The 26,209-nt window shown below is 39.5% G+C and overlaps 1 protein-coding gene and 1 long non-coding RNA gene across 5 annotated transcripts in view; both read right to left on the bottom strand.

The window, feature by feature from the left end:
* ARHGAP21 (Rho GTPase activating protein 21) overlaps nt 1-26,209 on the bottom strand; it is a 121,382-nt gene that overhangs the window by 18,642 nt on the left and 76,531 nt on the right. For 3 of the 4 annotated variants that reach the window (XM_035316532.1, XM_035316534.1, XM_035316531.1), the window contains exons 6-8: nt 24,377-24,431; nt 13,492-13,521; nt 10,024-11,968 (exon numbers count right to left, since the gene is read on the bottom strand). In XM_035316532.1, coding sequence (XP_035172423.1) covers nt 10,024-11,968; nt 13,492-13,521; nt 24,377-24,431 — 2,030 coding nt within the window. The remainder of the gene's footprint in view (nt 1-10,023; nt 11,969-13,491; nt 13,522-24,376; nt 24,432-26,209) is intronic. The other variant, XM_035316533.1, reaches the window with a different exon arrangement.
* On the bottom strand, nt 4,839-7,595 carry LOC118161311. Its single transcript, XR_004747938.1, has 2 exons — nt 5,637-7,595; nt 4,839-5,602 (listed from the first exon to the last, which is right to left on the bottom strand). It is a non-coding gene; the product is annotated as an uncharacterized LOC118161311 (long non-coding RNA).

The raw sequence follows: 26,209 nt of genomic DNA, 5'->3' as shown, positions 1-26,209 counted from the left end.
GCACTGCAAACATGCCGCTGCTGCTCAATAAATAATAAATCCTACACATAACCTTTATATTTTGACTTTTCCCCTTAAAGTGTTTGTGATATCTGTCTCACTTTTTAGTTTCCCTGATTAGTTTCCCTGATTAATCAGAGAACCTCCACGACAAAATTCCTCATCGAGCAAGTGGAAGGACGTGCTCTGCTTAACCTATGGAAATGACGGTGTGAAACGCTGTGAAGCACGTAGAGCAAACAAGCCAGAGGAGAAGCCACACAAAATAATTCTCTTTCAGTCTGCCACCTTGAGGATTGCTGGTGTCCCTTTAACTGTCTGTAACAAAGAGGTCATAGCCTGCAGAAGTACTTCAACTTTTAATTCAAGAAAAGGATATGAACACCACTTTTTCTGCATTATTTTCTATGAAGTGACCCAAGAGACCGACTGTCAGAAAATGAGCCAGTGAGACCACTGCATGGAGGCAGAGCCATATCTCCTGAATGTGAAGGTTTTAAAGTAACAACCTGAAAACTCACAACACAAGAGGGCACATTTTGAGAGTCTTAATTATCATCTAAATAAATTGCAGAATTATTCAGCTGGTAGCGAGCCTCAGATCACCTAGCCCGATCTCCTCTCCTCCAAGCAGGACTAACACTGAATTCAGACCATGCTCCTCAGGCGTTTTGTCCAGCTGGGCCCTAAGTCTCCAAGGATGGAGGTTCCACAATCTCTTTGGGAACTTGTTCCACTCATCACCAAATGGTGAATTTTTTTTCGCCTTACATCCAGCTGAAACCTCCCTGTCCACAAAGGGTAGTGAACTTTTCCTTTAATCTCCTGGCTGTGCTCTTAGCGATGCAGGCCAGGCTGGCCTTAGCCTTCATCACCATCCTGGGGAACTCCCATCTGCCTTCCCATCCACATGGTGCTCCAGGTCCTTTTCAGCAGCAGAGCTGTTAAGCTGTCAGTCCCCACCCTGTACCAGGGCAGGAGGCTAGCCTATCCCAGGGGCAGAACTTAACATTTGCTGTTAATGAATCGAGACACCCCTGTCCAATCATTCTTCTGCAGAGTCCTTTCGAACAACAGCCCTACCCTTGAGCACACTGACTGCATCACCCCGTTTGGTGGTGTTTGCAGATGTGATGAGTGTATTACATCTCCTATCTAGGTCGCCAATAAAGATAATTGAACAAGACAGACTCAGAAGAATAGCACTTGTAAGCAGCATCCGGGTGGAGTATGAAACCTTAGGCATCATCCTTTACAACTGATGACTCCGTTTTCCATGTTGCAGACCAGATTAAAAGAATTGCTCAAGTCAAGGCTGGTGACACCTTCTGTTCTCCCCTCATCCCCAGATCTAGTCACCTCATTACAAAAACCAATCAGGTTAGTCAAGCACCATTTCCCCCTTGGTAAATCCACACTAACTATTCCCAAACACCTCCAGAAATAGGTCCCATAAGGACTGACTCCAGGATTTTCCTGAGGATTGAAGTAAGGCTGACTGACTACATTCCCTAGATTGTCCTTCTCATCCTTTTTCAAGATGGGTACACAACATTCCCTTTTCCCCATTTCTGGGGCACCTTGCGATCTGTCAAAGATGATAGCATCCTTACAGTGACATCAGGCAACCCACTCAAAAGCTTCAGATGCATTTCGTTGGGTCTGATGGACTTCTATGGGTTGAGTTGCACTAGGGGCTGTTAAGAGTTCTCCATTTTCAAAGTTGCTTATGATTGCTTTTTTTTTTTTAAGGAAAGAAAATGCTTTAGTTAACTGAAAAATAAAAATATAAGCATAGAGAAAATTCACGAACTAGATTTAGTCTAGGGAAGCTAATCATCTCGGACTATCATCAACAGAGGAAGGTGGTTTCTCCCACCAACCCCTAGGGATTCACATTGTCTAATCTTTCTTCACTGGTAAAAGACAGTGACTGGAAAAGATACACTTCCCAGACTAAAACCAGCTTTTGTATTTACCCTTCTTCAGACCTGGCAGTCTTGCAGGCAGCATCTCATCATCTCAAAATATTTTTAAAAAGGAACTGCATTATTTAGTAAGTGTACTGTGGAGCACATTGTCATTTACAACACTAATTTGAGACTTCAATATAAACTATGTGAGTATATGGCTACGTACACATTGAATTAAGGTTTGCAATTTAAAGACTATTACCTAATCTAAAGATTCAAATCATACGAAGTTAGTAACTGAGCAGAAGCATACACCCAGTAAAGCTTTAAATTGTTTTTAATGTGAAGAACTTTGAGGTAGATGGTGTGCATTTCTGTACACAAAAACGCTCAGCATACAATTTCCCAAACTCCTCACTGAAGAGGCTAACAGTTTTCTGATACCATGGGCTTTCTGAAAACCACACTGAAATCTTGGAGTAGGTATGTGCTCAAAGGTGTCCCTGTAGTACTCCATGCAATTTTGGTTACTCATCAATCCTGGGGAATTGCAACTTCGATTACTCTTTATGAATAACCTTCTGCAGAAGGCTAACTAAAGGGAGGTAACTCGTGCTGCCTTCTATCTCCAAAGAGAAGTGCTAAAACAGTCATTAAAAATGTTATTTTCGTTCAAGGAAGGCATGGGCATGAAGGTTTCCAAATACTGGGCTGGCATTTATCTGACAATCATTACAAAATGCATTCGAACCATTTGCCTCTCTATTTCTTCAGTAATGCTCTCACTAAGCAACAAATTATTGCTTTTGGGGGGTAATTTAAAAATGATTCTTACATAACAATTTTGTTTGCTTACGGCATAAAAGCAGGGACAAAACTATGACGTGCCATTGAAAGGATGAAAAGCCCTTTTCCTTACTGAAGGACAGACAGGACTCACCGGTGCTATGCACAGACCTCGCAGTACAACACACATTAAAGGCACTCCGTTACCTCCAGCCCTGTGCCAACAGCCCTTCTGCATGCCGTATCGTATTCAGCCATTTCATGGGGCACGATGCCACAACACCATCACAATGCACAACGCTACCTAGCCCCAAAGCATTATTCTTAAATAAGGCATATGAAGGCTTTTCAGCCTTGTCCTGCGTGCAGTACTCAGTCCCTCTCCAGTTACGTTTCCTCCAGCTCGCTGTGTGCAGCCAAGGACCCAGATCTCTCCCCCATGGCAGCAGGACACCAGGCGTCAGCAAAAGCTGTTCAGGCACTGGCACAACAGGGAAAAGGGGACATGGCCTGCAAGGAAAATGCACCTGTAAGGAGAGTGAGAAGACAGAGGAGTGGACAGGCAGGATAATGGAGGTTGGCAACAACACCTTCATCCCTATGGGCAAGTAAGCTCAGAAAGTTCTACCTCAGAGGCAACTTAATTCCAAGAAACTTCAAAAGAAGCTCAATTTAAGCTGAACACAGATGTACTAACATAGACCTACTGACTCAAACTTTATTTTTCTGAAAGGTCTGTCAGGAAGACAGTCAAATAAGAAGACCCAAGTACACCATTTCATCTGCATAGGGAGAAGGCCAGCAATAACCAATAAAACAAAAACGAACCGTTCCATCAGAAATAAACCATATGGAACTAGTTCTGCTATCACACAAAATAGCAGAAAGGACTAGTACATATATCTCACAGAAGCAGCTTCTTATAACAGAGCTGGAAGCTGAGCTGCTGCATCTTTTACTCTTCAAGCAGCAGCAGAAGTTCCAGCAGCTCAATATTTGAAGCCTGGAACAGGATTTGGAGAAGCTGCACTATTGCCTGGTCTCATCACGACTTGCCTTTTACGATCTCATTTTTCTGAGAACAGTTCAAGCTATTTTTGTTTGTTTGTTTGCTAGTTTTTAAGTATTACCAACATTAACAGCACTGACTGCCTTTACAAAGAAGCATTTCACATATCTATTTTACGTAATTATCCTCATGTAGCCAAATGAATACACTGGAAACACGTCTGCACGCTGATCACATTCATTTCTGTAAGATGCAGAAACACAGGATGGGATCAAGTCCCCCGAACCACCAAATCCAGTCCTTTGCTACTGTGATTATGTAAATGCTTAGTATAGTTTCACAAAAACAGAGAAAGGCTTGCCTAAATTAAATTATTCTTAATACAAGCTTATCTACAACAATCTGTTTTTTATTTCAGTGTCGAGCAAAATGTGTAGCTATCTTTCTCTACAAAGTAATCCTAAAGGTCCCTTAATCACAGTATTATCCTGCCACATTATCAAAAATAAAGTACAATTCTGAATACCTTTTTTGGCCAAGAACCCTTACAGCATTCCTTTATTACCTGTAATTACTATTTTAAATTATAATGATACAGTAAGGATGATTTCTACTTTGAAAACATTACTCATTACAAAACAAGCCTGATGTTTCCACTCCATTAAAACTCTTCTAAAAGTTATGAATGACTGACTTAAAATTTTAGGTTTGAATTAAAGGTGGACTTTTAAGTTACAGACACATTTTAATAGCATTTAAAACACTAATTCGTAGCTTTGTGTTTTGGCTGTTATATTTCAGAATATCACAATGATTTAAAAACTGTTCTTTGGATAAGAAACGTGGAAATTTTCAGCCTGGAGCAACAGCAATTTGGCAGGCCACAGTGTTAAAACCTGAAAAAAAAGCAGAGGAGTGATGCTTATCTTAGAAACATGGATGACATGTTGAAAACTGTGCCAATGCTGTCACTGAAATAATGGAAGCAAGAGTCCCTCAAAAACGAGCATCTGTCAGCTCTTATTTCTACTGCTACCACTTTTATATTTTCATAGTTTGGAATAGCTAGCCAGTAATTCACAGAAAACAACAACAACAACAAAATATCACAATGGCTGAAGATTTTTTGCATTCATCTTGACTACTAAGAGTTCTTGCTAAAATTAAAGTTTCCTTAAAACATGCCACATCAACCATATGTGTTCAGCTACCATTTGCCCTTAAGGTATTCACACATTTTGGGCTGACAAGCAATATTCTCTGCTACAGAAATCTAAGGTTTTCTATTTCTCTCTGCTCAATGTGTGCCTCTTCTTACAAGGAAAAGAACATATTTCTTTATTACATGGGGAAAATACTCTTTTTTTTTTTTCTCCTAACCTTTCTTTATTCCTTTCATAACCCTTCTTATAGTGTAAGTGTGTATTAACTCATTTTCCAGTTCCAACAATGTAACTGCATTCTGTTTGTATTTACATGGTCTTCTTCTGAGCCTAAACATCCTGCAGAGAGGAGCACAGAGGCAGGGCAAAGAGATGACAAGTACAGCATCTATTTCACTGGAAAAAGACAGAAAACTCATTACTCTTTCAGAAGTATTTTACAGAGCTTATCAAGGTAGGCACCGAGGAAGGTACACTCTCTATACCTCTACTTTCAGCGCTGCAGAAGAACACCATCGTTAAGTACAATAAAATGACTGACAAGTTCAACTAATGCTAGGTATTTTAGAACCTGCTGTGTTCTAACCTACTAATCTAATTCCTTGGTTCCTTTTTTTTTTTTTTAAGTAGAATTATTTGGGAACAACAGAACTAAAAAGAAGGTTGAGCAGAACTCACTGAAAGTCAGATTAATTTATTCTGCCTGTTAATCAGCAACTACCCAAATACTTCTACTATGACAGAATTTTGTAGAAAAATATGTACTAGAGTAGAGGGAAAAATACCCACTTTCTGGTTTTGAAAACAACAAAAAATACATGAAGATCAAGCTCTTAGAGCTAAGTGAAAAGCAAAGCCTGTCTGTATGTTGTTTACTTTATAAAGAAAGCTTTATAAATAGCACGCAGTGAAATGTTGTAAAGTTTCTGGCAAATCTTTATTTAAACCAATACACAGCATTGGTTTAAATCTTTACTGCAGTAGAAAGCAGTGTGGCCACATTCATGGTGCACACAGAAAACCACAGTTGGCTCAGGAGCTCTGTGAATTTGCAGATGCAAAGTGGAAAGTACCAACATGCAGCATCATCACACATGCCTGTCCTGTCCTTTCCTAAGGCATCTGGTTCCAGGCAGTCAGAGAGAGGACACTCAAGTTATTTCTACAGCACTTCAGTTACCAAAGTCTGGTCAAATATTTTTATCTGGCTAATCTTTTCTCAGTTATTCACAAATTAATAGAGGAATGAAGTGACCTAAAAACTTTCTAGGGTAAGGATGAACTAGATACTTTCAAAAATGGGACTGCACCTCTGAGAAAGAGTCTATGGGATGCTACTGTATGTCTGAAAAGTCTGTAATAGGACAACTGTAAACTTGTTTTATTTGAAGAATTATACTCCGAGATAATGCTTGCTTAGATATACGGTATTTTAAACAAATCCATTTAGAGTAATTTTTCATGTGACAACTCACTACAAAACCTGTGCTGAAAAGAACATGGATGCAATAGCATTGGCCAAAGCACTGAACTGTGCTGGTGGATGAACACACTGGATCCGTTTAAGTACCTAAAGAACTTCTCCATTTCACTCACAGGGCTAGTTAACTCAGTCTGAGAGATGATGAATTATCTTTATGGCTTTCTACACTAGAGTAAATGGTGTAAAAAGAGAAAAATGGTTTCAAGCTGGCTGCACATCTCAGACATGCACACTACATTGTCTAAGAAACTATGACTATGTCTAAGAAATGTATCAAAATAATTATATTCTGAATCAACTGCTCTAGTTACAAAGATGTTAAGTACTGTTTTAATTTCCATCCAAGTGCAGTTTGACACATCCAAAATTACTTTGTAGATCAGAAACGTAGCATTTGGTGTTCTCTAGCAGAAAAATTACATACAAATTGCAAGTCTGAAAAATGCACATTAAACACTGCAATGCTAAAATAATCGCTGATAGAGGTAGTGGTATTTCTACTAGCCTAGGGAACAGGTGAGACAGCTTCTAGGTAAAGGAATAACCTCTCATTAGTCTAACTGGTATAGCTTGAAACAATGAGACAACATCTCAAGAACAGAGCCTTTCTTTGGACCTGAAATAGAAACAGTAGCTTTCAAATCTAAACACAATAGCCTGCATTTAGTAGCATGTTGAAAGCACCAAAGCTTGCAGTGCCAGGATGTATTTTTCTTTAAAACAGCAACTTCCTCATTCCCCAAGAACACGTGCTTGCCTGAAGAGTTTGAGCACACAACATGTCTAAATTTTTCAAATCAGTCTGTTACAAAACACATTGCATCAACCTACTGGCTTTGCTCTGAAGAGGCATTAGCAAACGCAAACCTGTATTTAATCTCCCTGCTTCAGACAGCGTTTTGTGAAAGGACTACACTGTCAAAGGCAATTCTTAGCACATCATCATAATCTCAGTGCGAAACTGCCCTAAGTGAGCTTGATGGGAAGTCTACTCAGCTTTCTGCTTGTGGCATCACGGCAGTTACAAAGAGACGCTCTCAGATGATCCTGTTGGTGGGCTAGCTCTCGGTCACAAAACTAGCAGGTTGGTCACAGAACACCGATGTGAAAGCCAACAATTCCTGGCTGAATTTCTACCAAATTCTAATCTGGACGTATCTGCTGATTTTAATGAGCAGGAAGTAACAACAACGACAAACACACCACGAAGCATTTAAAATACCAATAAAATGTAATCTTGGAAGGTATTTATTCCTCCCAAATTTACATGTGCATGATACTCAAAAGATCTACTGTACAAATAACTTCAGGTAGTGCTTTTATGAAGTTAAACATATCCAATAAAACCTAACACCACAAACAGCATGCTAATATGAACATAAAGGAAGCAAAGAGGTTGCCAACATTAAGATACATCTTCATTCGAATTAACGTCCTCTCAATTGCCAGACAGTAGTAGAAGAAAAAAATCCAAGCTGTTCTCCTTGGAAAGAGTTAATCTTTTAACTAAGTTTCAAAGTAGATTTAGAACTCTATCTGCCTGATAGGAGGTGGTTAAGGTTAAGCAAGTCTCCTAACAAGTGAAGCTGTAATTAAGCATAATGATAGTTGAATGAGAAAACTGAGAATCAGGCATATTAATTCTACCTTCCTAAGACGCCCAGCCTTAATGGCACTTGACACTCCTCCTTGTCAGACAGAGTTATTTCACCCTGAGCTGCTGGAGCTGCGGTGGAAGTTCCCCTTAGCACCTGCACCAGCACGAGGACAACTCAGGAAGACGGTGATGAGCAGCGCGGTGGCTCTAGCAGCACCACCTTAGTCTTTGACAAGTATTGAGGAGGTTTCAGTCCAAGAGACTAAGGAGTGCACAAGAATGCACACAAAAATCACGTGTGGTATTATGCCAGAAGTCTGCAATGGAGAGTTACAACTTTGCTTCTTCTGAACTGCTCAGCCACTACTGGAACGAAACCCAACTGACGTGTTTAAAGCTCCTTTGAACTTTGTCGCATTTCTCTAAAACCTGGAAGCCAGCCACGGGTAAGAAGAGTTATTTGCAAGTCTTTATTTAAACCAAGCCCAACCTTTTCAGCACAATCTCCTACCATAAAACAGATTGATTTGATTTTCGCACGATATTTAAATTGTGCAGGGTTAGAAAACTCCCAGCGAGTACCAATACTGGACACCACTTTACGCCATGTCTAACATTGATTTTAGGCATATTATTTTAGGAACCACTTGCAAAGACCGGCTACGTGCCTGACAGACTTATACTAATCCTGGAAGGAAGACAAATGAAGTTCAAAGAGTCGTCCAAAACTACTGGACCACTAATCAAAATAACTGCACACCTCCCATTCAAAAAGAAAGGCCCAATCTGAAAACCATCTGCTAGCTGTTTAAGAAAGCATTTTGGTTAAGTGTTAACTACATCCTGTCAAAAGAACAGAATATTGCATCTCTTTGCAGGCTTCTATCCTTCAGCGCACACAAAGCTCCTTCAGTATTGTGGTCATTTACTTCAACCTGGTGCAGATTATCAGAGATAATTCTAGGGAAAAAAACACTGCTGCAGATCCAAAGGAGATGACAACTCTGCTAAGACAGTAAAACTAACTCCCTTTAACAGCTTTTCTTATGCTTGTTATGGATTAGGTTTTCACATACCTAAGTTTGAGACAAAATTCCGTGTTTTTTAAATACTTGTTATACAAAATTCAAGAAAACAGATAGATCAACCTATGTAGAACAAGGTCTGCAGAGAACTAGCCTCCAAAGGATTCAACTAGCCAAAACAACAACAAAAAATAATACAGCAGGAAAAGACTGAAGCTGAGTACTGAAGTAGAACAGAAACTCACTCTGCCACTGCAGATGGCTGCATTCCTCACACGCCCCAAACTATTTCCCTGATCATTTCGCTCCTACTTACAATCCCTCCACAGCTCTAAGGTAGCTTGGGAGAAAAGAGGCCAGGTGCTCAGCCCCCACGCTTTAAGCTCTGCTAAATTCCAACCCTTTTTATGTCACAACCCACAGGTGAATCTTTGCATCTTCTCAAATTCTGCCTACATACATCTTTTAATTCATAACCACTTTAGCTCATTTGATTGCAAATTAACCTAGGTTTATTGGTATCCTTTCACCTGCAACAGCTTTCCTGTAAATACCTATCTGTTTCAGAAAGCCTTCACTGCACCTGTTCAGCTATCCTGAAATCAAGTTTTCCCCACACACCACCACAAGCTCCATATCCTCTCTTTACTGGATTCCACATTTTCTATTACAAAGGTAAGAACGTTTTCAAAAGGTACTGCAACTGCTAACTGTCCACACAAATAACATCAGAGCATTTTGTGGAGCGCTAACCAGAGTTATGTAACGAAGACTTCTCTAGGGGTTGGGGAAAATTCTAGAAAAATTAAAGCACTGTAGACCCTTTATACTGATACTCTGGGGCTCCAAACAAAATATTTTTTTTTTTTTTTTCCCTCCACAGAACAGTATTTTTAGTTTTTATCATACTAATAGTATCCTGGATGAAAAAAGAAGCCCCTTATCCCTCAACCCCAGGATTTACAGGAGCAGCAGTCAGCTACCTGGCATGGTGCTCTCCATCATGTTAAACAAAGGTGCGAGGAATGGTGTAACAGTTTAACTCACCAATAAATGGAATAGAAGCCAAGGAGTCACCAGGTGGGCTGGAACCTGACGCTTTCCTTTCTTCTATCCGTTTTATGTGGACTTCTCTCCGAGCATCATTAGGTAGCCAACAGGTTGTGTCCGAAGCAGCCTCCTGGTCATTTACAGCAAGAATGTAGGACTGGTGCCTCAAAGGCTGGGACGCTTGGTGGCCAGAGGGTGATTTGTCCCGCATGACAACTGTGTCTTTGTCATTTTCCTGAACATCTGTTTGCAGAATTTCAGGCTCCTTGACATCTTCCCTTCCAAAATCACGACTCTTTTGTCTGATGGAAACATCTACAGAGGTAGTTGAGCTCTCACTTGTTTGTTGAACAAGTTTGGCAGAAGCTGGAGACAAAGAGGTGGGCTGGATGCTTTTTCCAGTTTCTGTTTTGTGATCTGGAGCACCTTCTGCTCGGATCCTCGACTGCTGGTTTAACAAACTGCTCTGATGCAAGTGATTCACTGTTCTTTGGTCTTTGCTGGCAACAACATCCAGGGTCTGGTTAAGGGGAAACGTTGGCTTTGCTGCATAGGAAGCCGAGCTCTTCACAGAGTTACTTTTCGAACTTCTGGTTGTGAGAGATGGCCTTTCCTGTGAAACAGCTGCAGGCTTTGAATTTCCCCCAGGAGTTTGTAAATCTCGAGAAGGCTGCAACATTTTCATATCTGGTGGAACTTTCTGAAAATGAGAACCAGACAGAGAAGCTCTACTACCTGCTCTTCTGTTGTCAGAAATATAACCACTTGGAGCCACAGAAAAATTTTGACCTCGAAGGGACATATGAAAAGCATGCTGTCTAGATCTCTCGTAAATACCTCGCCGATCATCTTGTTCGGTAAACCCTGTCCACTTGTAAGTCTTTCTCCTATCTCCATTTGTATCTGCAATCTGATTCTCAGAACGAAAGTTTTCTAGCACTTCACCCTGTTTGCTGAGGTAATCCCACGAGCGAGCCCGATGATTCCTAGCACTAATCGAAGGTGACGTTAGCGTGTCTTGCGAAGCACTTCGTGGCCACTCTTTCATCAACACGGGATCTTCAAGTCTCTCCTGGGACACACTTCGCTGCCGGATCTGCACTGACTGGGGAACCCTGTCATGAGAGGTGCTCCTGCGCCGTACCTGTGAAGCGGTGCGATTTGGCACCACTTGATTATAATCCGTTGTATTCTGAGAAGCTGCTCTTAAACTATCCAGCCTTTCCTGTATTGTTCGGGAGCCATACATGTGCATGCGCCTGTTATCGATGTACTCTTTGTAGGTTTTGTAGGTCTTCCAGTCTATATGCTGGTGCGAGGTTGGAGAACTGTAATGATTAGTAGAGGCAGGGGGCGAGTCTGTGGCCTGAACAGGAGGAGGTCTAGTGCTTGGGATTCCTTCTGGACATACTACATAATTTGAAGCCTTACTCATCGTTCCAGTTGGATCAACTGGCCTCGTTATTGGAGTCTGAGGAAGTACAATGGCAGTGGACACTGAAGAAGATGGTGATGTGGTCCGTGCTTTTAGAGCGGTTTGATCTTTCAAGCCATATCTTATTTCCTCTGTCCTGTGAGACGGACCAGCATGGTTATTTCTACAAGATGGCAAGTCTACAGCCTTCTCAGAAGGCACAATAACAGTCCGTACAGTTTCATTGCAAACGCACACAGCTGTATTTGATTTTGCAATGTCTGTTGGTGATGGAGGCACTTGTATTTCCATTCTGTAGGCCCTCTCTGGCTGTGTCAATGCCCGTACTGGTCTACTGACTTGCTGCTTCCCCAGTGAGAAATCTGAAGGTAGCTTGTCACCAGCTTGTGCCATAACAGAAGTGGTGGACGTCAGGCGTGGGTAACATATTGGTGGTGGTTCAGGTATGTTGTGGGCATTACCACTGTAAGCTTCGTTGCCTTTCAGGTAGGCATCTTGGGAATATGCCTGTGGACAGAAGATTAAATGAGCATTAAATAGTAAAGGAGATGGAAGAGTTCACAATCTAGGACTTGCACAATCAAACTTCAAGAGATGGAACACAAGTTTGAAATTCACAGTATATGTAATTTTAGATAAAATGTTAGTTTAAAAGGTTAAAAATAGCATTCCACCCCCTTAGTGAGCAGAAACAGAACAAGCAAAATCATTAAATACATCCCCTTCCCCAGCAATTCAATAGCTGAACTGGTGACCAATGCTAGGAAATAGTGCAGGTAGAGCACTGAGGCAGGTTTGCCAAGGTCCATGAGCAGAAAGCCCAGTATTTTTCTCCACCTTTATTTCTGCTTTCTGTCACAATGCTTCAAATACCCTCCCCATTTAGGCTTTGCATTGCTGGGATTCAGAATATGACAGCAATTGACAGGTTAAAATGGTGCATAATAAATTCAGCTAGCACTAGAAAATTCTCTGTTCACGTAACGTATAAAAGAACTCCATTTACTTAGCACAGTACATGTGAAAAGTACACACAAACATACACACATACACTCCTCTCTCTAAGATGTCTTCTACATAACAGCTACCGTTCCTAAACATAACATGAATAAATTGAAGCAGCACTATCTGTTGTGAGCCAACACCCTATAAGTAATCTTACATTTTAAAGCAGACAGCCAGTACATGGTACCCAAATTTTACTGCAAAAATATGAAAAATATGCATCATTTTTTATCTTCAAGGTACAAAAGGCATGAAAATCTACAAATATCTACTACTGTCTACAAAATATTAGAACACAAATTAAATTTCAAATTTATTTTCTCAATGCATTTATTTGCATCTTTATGCTTGAGCCTGACTCCTGAGGAAGAAAATGGTGATATATTACACTTAGCATGTTTCAGTAGCCTCCTTTTAGAAAAGCAATACTTATCATTGTGAAATTAACAGAGCATAAAAAAGAAGTCGATGAGAAGCATACAGCATACCTAAATGATAGCTTATTATTTCAAAACTTTAGCATGACTTTATTCAGTTTCAACGTAATGAAATAAAGAGCCAACGCAGAGCCTGCCAATGCAACTGACAATTAAAATGATTTCTCAGGGCTTTTACACATTTAGGTGTGTTACCGTATCACAGCATTTCCTCTCCAAACCATAACATGCCCAACTCCAGAATATCAACGTGCCCTGTCTTAATACTAGACAGGTTACAAAAGCCCGAGCGCAGCCATAAAATTAATACAGAGCAAAGTACAGAGGCGGGCGAGGCATTTAAATACTGCTGCAATAAATGTTATATTAAGCATTAGTGAACTGCAAAATATTAAAGCACACTGACCAAGTCACAGGCACAAACCACAAATTAAGGGATTAGCATTACAAAGAGAATTCAGCTCAGACTATCTAGCTCATTTCCAACAAACTTGCTATTTCATATTCTCGCTTCTCACAAACCACCCCAGAAGAACATGCCTTACAAAAAAAAAAAAAAATCAGAAATGGCTACTGTGCATTTCTTACCAGTGCTGTGACATCCTTTGTAAACTGCAGCTGGCAGAAAACAGGAAAACATAGTAAAAGCTGCTTACAGATGTAAAGACAGAATTATGTTGTCATATTGATGTTGGCTACAGCAAGCTAAAAATACAACTACACTGATTTCACTGGAAGGTACCAACAGAGGTAAAGAGCAGTAGAGCAGAAAAAAATAACTTCAGCATGTCCTTCTGAGCATGTCCATCTCAGGCTTTTTTCTGCTGCTTGCATTTATCCCCTACCCCTACAGAAAACAAAATACATTTGTGCCATTTTGCCTTGGTGCATCCCCACAGCTGCCTGCAGAGAGCTCTGCTTCTATACAACACGACTTCCCTTCCACTACAGCAACATTACTGTCTCTCATTTCCCCTGGGCTGCTACCATCCCTGCTTCCTGGTGACGAAACAACGGCTTTATTATGCCTTTAAACCAGCACACCCCTTCCCCACATATAGCTGAACACGACCACAAGCTGTCAGCTGACTGCAGCTGCTTTCATGCTGTACAGCTGAAATTGGAGGAATGATGCTGCAGAAACACTCCGCTCATGTGATTTATTCCCCCCTCCCGATTCGTAGTAAAAAAAGAAGAAATGAAGCCAGATTACTACTGTATGTGGCACAGCTAATGGCGGGAAGGAACATAAATATTTCTACATCTCTGAATCTTCAAACAAATGGTTATATTCAAGATCTCAATATGGTGTAAGAATAAGAAAAAAATTGAAAAAATGCCGAAGACCTGGAAAACAGATGGAGAAAGAAACTACTAGCATGCAAGACAAACAAAACCAACCCCCCACCCAAATCAGAAAACAATTACTACTTTATAGAGCTGGTAAAACAGTTTCGAACGTGGGATAGACATGTTCCACCAAGATAAAACACACCGAGCTTATGCTTCTGTAAAACACGCCCACAACAGACAATGCTTCATTGACTTTGACAGCAGAAAGGCTAAATTCCAAAGCTGGTGTGATCAGATCATAGCTGAGGACTACAAATGAGTATAAAAATCAATCCCTACCTAGGTCTTGACAAAAATCAATCACAGATATTAAAACATCATCTTCAGCATTCTTACAGGGTCCAAAATAAAACCAGCCAGATTCCCCCCCCTTCTGTCCCAGTGAAGAGCAAGTTTTCATGACTGCAGGTATATTTAAAAGACAGTGTTACTAGAAATAAAAGGTTTCAGTGTTGGAAAGTATACTTCTTTCAATCTCATTCCACCCAATTTCCAAGGAATCATTAAAACAAAGCTAAACTTTCTTCCAAGAAGACATTCCTTTATTAAGGGCTGTGATATTTCCATAAAGGAATATTTAACCCATGTTTCATAATCCTCACTAAAGACCTACAGAGAAATTTTGTGGCTTATAAATAAATGTATACATCAGAACTGATTTCTGTTCAAATAATATCAAGCTGAATATTATCAGCTTTTCTATTAAAAATATTTTGACTGCTTTAACCAGAAAATTGTGGGTTCTTTTTTTTGTTAACTACAGTAAAAATGTGAAGTACACCAACATACTTCTAAGCATTCGTACACTATTTAGGTACTTAGCATATTTTGCAACTATACGTAAAGCATAGTTAAACTACATTAATCTAAGTGATTGCAATAGAAAACTTCCCATAAAAGAGTATTTGGGTATGACTTAAATTTAAGCATTAAAAAAAAATTAAATCCAAAGAAAAACCCAAACACCTTCCAACTTCAAATACATGAATAAAATTCCGATTAGTGACATTCCCACCTCAGACACCTACCAAGCCCCTCAAATTCCCACAGGAGCTAAGTACTCTGCAGTTAACCAGAAGTTCCATCATCATCCAAAAATCAGTCTCGAAATGTTAAGCTCTTTCCCACCTTCTCAAAAACAATCACAAAGCAAACAGAAAACCTGAAATTACGGCAAGCTTACCATACACACACAGTAGATGTACGTATGACAGTGATTTAGTGTGACATTATCAGCTGGGTAACAGTTCTGCAACCATTTCTAGAAGAAAATTGCTCTTACAGTAAGAATTTAGTGTGCTTCCAGTTACTGGGTACAATTTCTCTCCCACCTTGCAATGTGCTTTTGTGCATCAAGCTTGCAAACTCCTAAGCCTAAGAATGGATTTCTTACTGTGAATTTGTACAGGCATAACCAGTTAAAATCCAATCTTGCTAAAGTAACACATTCATGCCTTGTGATAGGCAGAACAAATTACTTTAAGCAAATAAAACATTCCACGTGACATTTTTTTAATCCCCCCCCCCCCCCCCCAAATTCAGGGGGAGGCTTTTGCTCACGTTCATTATTTCCCACTTGATCTTATGCCATGGATGTCAGAATAACGATAGTCCCTGTACAAGGAGTCTTCCATCTGGTAACAATCATGGCAAAACCCTAGACTTTCAAGAACTTGAGACAACCTTCTCCTATATACGTTAGTCCAAACCCATAAAAGCGTGTAGGCATACATTCAACAATAACAGGATGAACAAACAGACTCATTTCAACAGAATTACTTGCAAACTTAGAGATAAGCATTTTGGGGAATCAGAAGCGAATGCACCCAGCAGCTTGGAAGACTGAGCTTGGGGTGTTCTTCCCTGTGCAACCAGTTTTGCTTTACATTAAGTTTATTTTCTACTTCCTAAATTCTTTTCCGCAGTCCTGATTTACTCACATTTAGCGCAAACGGGAGCAGAACACCAGAAAAGGTTTTCAGCTGCCCGAAAATGAAACATTTTCCACTTCCAGCTTACTCTAGCGATGTCTGTAGTACAGCTCGAGTGGTTTCACTTCATTCTGACACCCAACACACACTACAGTCAGGCAACATTTAAATCAAAAACCAGAAAACCATACACTCTGTAAGAGACTTTTTTTTAAAAATATAGCCAAACTAGGGTTAGGGGGTATGAAGAAAATTGTATTTTCTAACAGATACGCTGTTGAAATAACAAAGTCTCTTCTCCTTTAGGTGAGTGTGCCTTCACACCACACCACACCCCTCCAATTGCATTTGGTGCCAGAGCTTTCATCTTAACCTTCATGTGCATTAATGGCTGTGGCAGTGCAAAATCTGGAAGTAAACAAATGCTGCTTATGAAAACATGGCTGTTTTGTTAAAAACCAACCAAACAGAAATATTTCACTTTGCCAGTGAAATAGCCATGTTGCTCCACTAGGTCTGATGTAATTGGGTGGTCTCAAGAAAAAAAAAGACACAATTGGTAAAATTGACCGGAGCCAGGCCTGTCCTCAGCAGCTGGGGCTTACGAAACTCGAGAATAAATTTCCTTACACAAGCTTTTTCTTCTTTTTCCCCTTTTCTTCTTATTGTTAATACAGGTGCATCACTGGCAACTTCATAGTAAGTACAAGGGCTTGAGAGCTGGCACATGCCACAAAACCTTCAAGTATCAGAAACAACAAAGAAGCGATCTTTTCTGCCCAGATTTGCCAAAATACTGAAAAACTCAAGTCACAAGGTTTGTACCTGACTAGAATGAGGAGGAAAAAAAACAGAAGGAAAAAAGATGCGCTTCATTTGTCCTTCAGGCACTCTGAGTCATTCCCATCTAAATTTTTTTGCCCCCAACTACCCACAGCAAAGAACCTTTCTGTTCAAATCTGGATCGATTTTGAGCTATCAATACACATGTTCAACGTCCTATAACTTTGAGGAAAGACTAAGATGTTAATTAAAAGACAGGCAAGAAGGAACTAAATTAAGGAAGAGTAAAAGATACAGTTCTTCTCTCTCCCTGTCGCAAAAAGATACACGCCTAGTTATTAACAGCCCTCCTTGATTTTACTTTTAGCATTATTAATAGAATATCCAATGACATCTTGTGGTTAATGAAACTGCAGAGGTCTTTCTGAAACCCTAGGGCAGGTTTTAACAGATTCATAGACTAGTAATAGCTGATGGTGACAACGAAGAGTGTAAGAAATCAATCCAGATTCACTTCTGCTGCTTCTGGGGGGCAATTCCTATGAAGATTTTTTTTCTTTTTAATTATTTGAAATGAAACTGTTGGAGATGGGCTGAAGGTTAGGAAAGATGGATTTTTGAGTAGGTAGCTGGCAAGGGAAATGCCAGAAAATGAAACAGGAAAAATTGGGGTTTGTTACATGTAGTGCATGCGATGTTTTTCATTTATAGAAATGTGTGTATACACACAAAAGAGACATTTACATAGATTTACACATGTGCACTATTATTTCCATATTAAGCAGCAGTAGTTATAACATCAAGCTATACTAAATAGCAAGCTGAACTAAAAATACATTTCCAAATTGGACAGCTCCGATTTATACATCATATTAAAGATGCAATTTGTAAAGAGCAGTATTTTAAAGTGCCTGACACTTGAAAATTCACTGCCTTGTAAGCTACACCGTCCTCCGGTTACACAAGGAACCATGAGCAACCATGCGAATTCCAGCATGAACATACCTCAAATAAATGGTTTAAAATCCTACATACTAAGGACACCCAGCACAAAGCCTATAGACAAGAGCCATAACTAAGATAACTAAGGCTAAACTCTAAACAGGCTCAGCAATTTCAGGTTTCTCTCTATGGGGAGTGCATTTACATTGGTCCTTTGTGTCACAAGTTTTGAATGACTGAAGAATGTCATAACCTGACCATTTTTTACTATTAAATTTGTCATCAAGGAGGCTATAACACAGCAATAATTCTATTAAATGAACTCAAGAAATGGAATTATTTGCAGTCCACTTGTATGTCATCCTGTCTCTATGAAATCAGTGGTACTAATGCATATGACATGGGTAATTTCTCAAAAAACAGTTGCCAATGCTACACAACTTTTTTATAGAGAGATCAAATTTGAAACACAGATTATAATACAACAGTAATCCTCCCTCCTCCTCGTGGTCTCAATATGGTTACACAAACTACAAGCTTTCTTTACACAAAACCTGTAGTGGACAGACATGAAAGATTGCTATTCAAAAGATGTCTGATAACCACAGACTGACATTAATTATGAAACGGCTGAAATCTACAGCAAGAGAGGAATTCTCTGTGGGCTTCTTGGCAATAGGCAGGTATCCCATTCTACTCTGAAATTTGCAATTCGGGCACTGTTGGCCTTTATGCATTTTTTTCCTTTAAAAGTAAAGGCTATCGGTATATCCATCCGAGCCCTTCTTCTGCTGTCTCTTTCTGGCAAGCTACGTGACAAACTGCATTTATTTTCCAGCTGTCCACTTTTTACTCATGCTTGATAGAAAACACCTCTCCACTTCGTTTCCAAACTTCACTGTTTAAAAAGCGTATTAACAGTTTCAGATTTTCATGTAATAGAACAGAATGACAACTTACGGAAAATTTTCCAGCATTTCAACTGACGTTGTTTCACGTGTTCAAAATATGCACTTCTGTATCTATTACATAAAATGGAAACTGTTCAAAAAACATCTTTCCAAAGAAAAAATTGGCACCACATAACTGAGCTCCGGTCCTAATTAATGCAGTTCTTTCAGCAAAAAACGGAGAAATTTGTTCTGCAATCTACAAAACTAACAAACCACCACTCGTTATGCCTTTTGACCATCACTTCCTATTGCTTTTCCCCTCCTATGCCCTTTCACTCGCAGCCTCCACCAAGCCTCTCTGAAAAGGCAGTCCTGGCCCCAACACCTCCACTCCTGATTGCCATCCAACAGCACTCCCAGCTGCCCTGCAAACTGTGCAGAAGGTCCCCAGTCACGACACACTCCTTGGCAGTAAGACAGGTGTCTGTACAACAGGCTGATTTAGTCAGGGACAGGACAAACAGAGGAGCTAATTGGAGCCTTCAGCCTTGTAAAGAAAATGCTTCATCTCCCTAGCTGCTAGTGACAAGGTTTCAACCCCACATTCACAAAACTGGTCAATGAATCCAGCATCAACAGGGATATAAGCAGGAGAAAGAATAGGGAGTGACAGCGAAGAATACTGCCGTGATTATTTTATTCCCTTAACAAGCAAGTCTAAAATAAGGTATTTCTGAACGTTTTCATTGGGAGAGTCTCTGATACACTGTGCTGGGTTCTCATCCTCTATTTTGTGTTCTTCGCTCAGTTCAGCGTTGTAACTAAGATGACACCAATGCCAGCCTTCAGCACGGCAGCCTGGGCATGTGTGCACACCATGAGAGGAGCCAGAGACACCTCTCAGACAGCACAGCTGGTTTGAAATAGCCATTCTAGCAGTCCACGTGCTGCATTTTAGCAAGTAAGTAGCGACAATCCTATGTGGTTTAGAGACTGAGTCATAGCTTCACAGGGAAATGTTGTAGTAATAAGAGAGGGTACAGCACCAAATGCGTAACAAAAAAAAAAAAAAAGGAAAAGAAATGGGAAAAAAACCTTTTGCTTCAATATAAATACTAAAATACAATTTTCTATCTCATAAGTATGTCGTCTTACACCTTGATAGGCTCATAACTAAGTGAAAATCCAGTATTCCCTCTATACAGAAAAGCTGCACTGCCTCTGTGAAGTCTGTTTCTTTAGAAAACTATGGTTTTCTATCCCAAACCACTCTGAAGCTACAGCTTACTGGTGAAATTTATGAGCTCAGAGATTAGCAAAGTGAATTTTACATGCTAGGACAAGGTCTCAGATTAAAATACCCTATCTATTACTAATTATTTAGTTATGAGCCCACTTGGGAGGCATGGTCATCTGGGATGGACACCAAATTAAAATAATAATTTTAGTAAATAAATCATGGAGCTCCTATTATATGTTCATAATCACTGCAATTAAATCTGTTTTTTATGTAATTGAAATCCAAAAACTCTAAGTTATAGCTATTGATTATCTTAAAATATTTCCTGACTCCTTTTCCACTGCTAATTAACACGAACTTATTTCTGAGCACATTTTTTGCTCCTTCCTTTTTATCGTATCTGCTATTTCTTTACTTCCGTCACCTTTGTGACCTGTATTTTCAGCCATTCTTTGTTTTGCCTACAAAGTTAAAGCATTTGCTCCTTCCTCCCACCTCTCCTTCCAGTATCCTTATCAGTTCACCTGAGTTGCCCATGTACACTTAGTGTAAACATTCAGGAAAACAAACAGAATTCAAAAGTTGAATGACCCAATACAAGCATTTTAGTAGATATCCTGAATACCATGTCTAAAACACCAGTGCTCTTTCTCCTCTTCAGTTTTTTTTCATTCCAGAGTAGCCTGAAAGCCTAAAGGCACAGATCTGGAAGCTATGGATAACTTAGATAGTCTCCTCTTCACTCAGTTTGCAAAGGTAATCTGCCAACCTCAGCTGCAAGGTTAGACACCTGTGCTGAAATTATGAAACTCTTTAAGCCAAAAGTAAAGCCGTGTGGAAATTCTTTTATATATAAATATATTTGTTTCTTTACATGGAATAAGCCAAATAACCCAAGTACCGACTGGAAGGGATTCCTGGAGATCGTGCAGTTCAATCTACCATTCAAAAGCTGAACTACCACCAACACCCTCGTCAGCCACTGCTTTGTCTAGCTGTGTCTCAAACTTCCACAGATGGCGATGCCATCTGCACTGATTCCAGTGCTATACGACCCTTTCAGAAAAAAAAAAAAAAAGCACAAAGTGCTACTATATCACACTTCCTGATGCCTAATTTGAACCTTCCAAGCTACTGCTTATGGCTGTCCTCTACTGCGAACAGTTTGTCTCCATCCTCTTGGCAATTGCTCTCTAACCGTGGACTGCTGTTACTTCACCCTTTAGCCACCTCTTTACCAGACTAAATCGGAGCTCCTGAAGGAGCTCCTCCTTGTAGACTGCACATTCCAGGACCCTGACCATGCTTCTAGCTTTCTTCTGGACCTTTTCCAGTTCCTCCCCATCCTTCTCAAAGTACGCATAACATTCCAGGTACAGCCTGGTCAGCGCGTCAGGTGGAGGAGTGTAACAGCTTCCTCTATCTGCTGGCTGAGCTGCACACAAGAGCAGTGGTGACTCACGGACCCTGGTGCCCACTGCAATCACTGCCTCGTTTTCAGCTGACTCTTATTCAGCCAGTTGCTTCTACAATGATGCACGGTGGTTGCTCTGCCTGACTTGCAGTTTTCATGTTCCTCATTTCATATCATGAGCTATCGGCTGGTCCAATTCTCAGGAATAGCAAAGTCCATCCACACAGACTTCGTCATTCATCCTGTCAGCTACTCCCTTCTGCGTCATCCACATACCTGCTCAGTCACCGCCAACCAGGTCTGCTGAAGAATGAACAACACTGGCCCCAGCACAGACTCCTAGGTCACTCCTCTCATTACTGCATATAAATTAACATCAAGCCACTGATTCCCACTCTTACCCCACCTTGTAATCCATATAGTCAGTTCATACCCTCTCTTAGCTCCCAAAAGAGAATGGTATCATGCTTTTGATACTATCTCTTACCGAAGTCAAGGCAGAGGCAGGAAAAGACAAGACATTAGGTGTCTGTATCAGCTACCTCTTTATACTAAGTACTCTTAGCTAAGCACTCTTCCAGCCCCTCCTCTCTAGTCACCGGACCTTCATATCTCCTGAGACTCCCACAACTAGAATATTTGCAAAACACTGTCTGGTTACCCTTTGTATGCCCTGTTTGAATAAGCCCCAGCTGGTCTTTGTCCTCAGATATCTCCACAGTGTTTTTACATTCCTCCTTTGTTCCTTCCTTCCTTTTCAGTGTGCTCCCTTTTCTTCCCCTTAGTTTCTAAGAAGCAATTTGTTGAGATAAGCAGTCTGCTGAAATTCCTAAATTTCCAACACAAGATGGCTCTTTCCTGGGCTTGCAAGTCTTCTTTAGAAGTCCTTGAAATGCAAAAGAATTCCTAGGAAAATATGCATTTTAAATACATCACTGAATTTTAATTTTTTTTTTCCATCTGGCAAATAATCCTTTACCAATATTCTAAAGCAAGAAAAATCCAATTCAAAATATAAGTATTCCACTTCAGGTTGCTTATTTAAAACTTATTAATAGTTTACATGATCAAAATACAAAATTAAACATTTCAAAGTTATCAAAACAGATCATTTTAAGGAAAATTATCTCAAATTCGGGAAGGAGCATGAAATAAAAGTTAGTTTGTCAAGCCTAACTTTTTGCCATGGCCATATGCTTTGCACCAATCCCCAAAGTGACATTTCCAATATCAGGTCAATGAGTGAACGTGTCTTTGACACTGACTTCACTGATGGCAGGATTTCACATGCAACTCCCCTCTAAGTAAGGAGTGCCACAGAGGGCAGTGACACCTGGGCTGCTGCACTTCACTGTTAATACTGATGAATGGATTTGAAGCCCCGTTTTCAGGAAATTCAATACCTCAGCAGGTTCAGACACATACACAGACATTTCCGAAGACTAAATTCAAGGTTTATAAATAGTGACCTAAAGGCAGGAACAAGCAACTGTGCTCTTTATGTAGCTAACCCAGCAATAAGTCATTAACACCCCAAGCAGACTGCTGAGTACTACAAAACCTACCACACCCAGCATCATTCCTGAATATAATGAAACTGTTTCATCCTTATCATGCAGATGAACCTTTCTTTAGCTCCAACTACATTATCCATTAGTGCAGTGTTTTGCTATTTTTACCTAATACCTGTATTTGTTACCAAGTTTGCAGTTATACCATCTCAAGATATTTACAGCAAAAATTTGACACCTGTCAAAACCAAAATTAAATTCTTTAAAATACTTTAACAACTTATATGGTGTTTGTGTATTGTTTCCTGTATTAACACGGGTATTGTACTTTGCCATTTATCATTCATTGTGAACTTACGCTGACAGAACGTTACCACTAGAGAGATTGTTACCACTTACATAAGCTGTACTTCATTCTGGAATAAGAATTTGCTGAGTCGGTTTATATTTTGTTTAGACATATGATTCCCAAAAAAGCTAACATAACATTAATAACAAAGATAAAAACAGAAAAATAAAACCAAGAAGTTATACAATTTCTCAGCTGAAAAGAAGAAATTACTTTGTCACGGAGAGCGAAAGGAGTAACATTCTATGTTGTTACTCTGCAAACACACTGCATTGCAAATATGACTGTTCAGCTTCAAGCAAATTTCCTCACCAAGTCGTATCACTAGAACGGTAGATTTTAACTTCCGAAGGCTGAAGATTAATTATCACATTCTGCGGGGGCATTACATTTTTTATTTGACTGAAGTTACAGTGGTGCACGTCTCAAAAGAACGCTGACTTATTTTAGATGTGATTAAATTTCTCCCCCTCTGCAATGTTCTAAAAGGGAGAAAATCGTAGGATTCTCTTGTATGATGCCATTCATTTCTATCACCTGTATCTTCAGACGTTGCAGCTGTTAAAGACCAACACCTTTTCTCAATAAAACATACACTGAAATAGAGATGACCTCTAGAAATACTTTTAGTCAGCATACCCTCTGACTGCAGAGCAAACTGCAGCTATCAGAAGTCTTTTCTGATAGGCCCAAGCACACTCAATGCTCAGTCTTGCAGAACACAGACAACATCTGTCTCTTCATGGCTTTCCTCTAGCAGATGCTATGCAGAACTGACAGTCCTCAAGGCAGGCCCACTTTTATCCAAACAAATGCCTCATAGCCAAAAGGAGCATAAATTCCCGTGTCATATCATAATCATGTACTGACACAACATAGGAGCAGACCAACAGCAGTCAGAAGAAACTCATACAAGTTAGAGGCGACTCAAAGCAGCAGAACACTTCTGCAAAACAACAACTCCACCTCAAACTAATCCTCTTTTCACATTTAGAAAAGGACGCTAGAATTAAAAAAAAAAAAAACAACTCTTCATAAAAAAGTTTCATAAACGTACCAACTGAAGGATGTCCTCGTCTTTTGGCATAACACTAAGTTCCAATATGCTGTCACTGAAACAGAAAAAAAACATATCAACTTCTGTAATGTGAAATGAAATTTTTTTCCAAAGATGATACAGTAACTTCCATCAGTCTTAGCAGAAAAAGAAGAAATGTTTTAATATACTAGCTTTACGGATAAGGCAATGTAATTTGTCAATTTTATTTCAGTATTTATTATTAAGAGTCCTGAGATACATTAGATGCTTGGAGCTTCTCTGACAGAACAAGGTAACAAATCTTTAAACACAAGTAAAATTTCCCTTTACCTTCCACTTAAAATTAAAGTCTGTTAGCACTCTTTAAAATTGCTGGGGATATACCATAATAACCAAATCCAACATATTTATCAAATTTTCAGATGTAATCCGGCTGACTGAATTTGTCAGTCTGAATTGCTGAAACCAAAAGCAGCACATTACTTGAAGGGATAAAGATCCTGCCATCTGTACAGGTCAACCAATATAATTCAAGTACATCCAAAATCAGGACACGGAATATCAGATTCATTGGTTATCCAAAAATCAAATATTGAAAAACAGTGAAATCCACAGCCAGAACATATCAGAAAAAACTGTTTTCATGAGCAAGTATATACTTGTAACAGTGATGCAGAACAGCTGAATTCTTTTTCATTTCATCTGAGATAACATAACACGGTTCACATTCATTACATGCAAACTGGAACAGGTACAGAGAAGGGCTACGAAAGATTGCTTGTACAGACTATTTTAACTAGATTTGCAAAACAGCAAATTAAGAGATTATACCTTTTATTAAGGAATATCATGCTTCAAAATATCACAAGAAGGAAGGATATTTAAAGAAACTGACCAATGCCAACACAAGTACCAAAGAGCATAACCTAATTGGACAGATCAAACTAGGACTGAGCTTAGCTGTACCAGGCAGAACAATTTGCTGCTGAGAAAACACAGAAGCAGCACACAGACCAGCCACCAACTTCAGAGTACGTAAAATAGTCTATGAAAGGACCAAGGAAGTTCTCGATTTCTTATTTCTTCAGAATGGAAAGTCTCGTCTTGAAGATGTAATGTATAATTTATTATGCTTTCACATGTGAAAAATGTTTCTATTCTGTGGTTCCTTTTCCATTTGTTACTGGCCACAGATGTAAGGCTGCATTCCTAAACTGCAGGGTAAGGGTGTTAGGTTTCATATATTCTTAAACCAAATTCAATATTCTAAAACCATTATTAATCTTGGGGAAAATAAAGCGTTCTCCAAATAGCATAGATTAATTTAGCTTTAAAACCAGAAGTCATTAGTAACAGGTTTACGTTTTCTTTTAAATCTATGCACAGCTAGGAAAAATAAGTCTTTAAAAATGTTTTTCAGAATACTGAATTTTAAGACATACAAAAATGATGACTTCAATCTTCTTTATGTATTTACAAAACCATTTCCCATTTTGCTGAATGCATAAACAGCAAAACTATTGTCAAAGAATCATTTAAAACAGCATCCATCAGGAGGGACTTTTGCCTAAATTCCTCAGTAGGGGTATTAAACTACGTACCAGCTGTAAAGAAATAAAAATATGGAAGAGATACCCTAGCTTTGGGCATTTCCAGTGAAGTATTCAAATTTCATGGCTACACATGGGTAGCACATGCATTTTGTTTATTCATAATAATTCCTATTAGGCAACTTATGGTTTGATATAATCAATGCTTATTTGCAGGCTAAACTTTGAAAATTAAAAACTTACACAGCATTGCCATCTTCAAATACTTTATACATTAATGAAAGTTTCCCACTTATATTTC

This window comes from Oxyura jamaicensis, chromosome 2 (genome assembly GCF_011077185.1).
Source record: "Oxyura jamaicensis isolate SHBP4307 breed ruddy duck chromosome 2, BPBGC_Ojam_1.0, whole genome shotgun sequence".
Taxonomy (NCBI): domain Eukaryota; kingdom Metazoa; phylum Chordata; class Aves; order Anseriformes; family Anatidae; genus Oxyura; species Oxyura jamaicensis.
The sequence above is the reverse complement of the archived record's forward strand: the minus strand, read 5'-3'. Positions and strand labels throughout refer to the sequence as shown.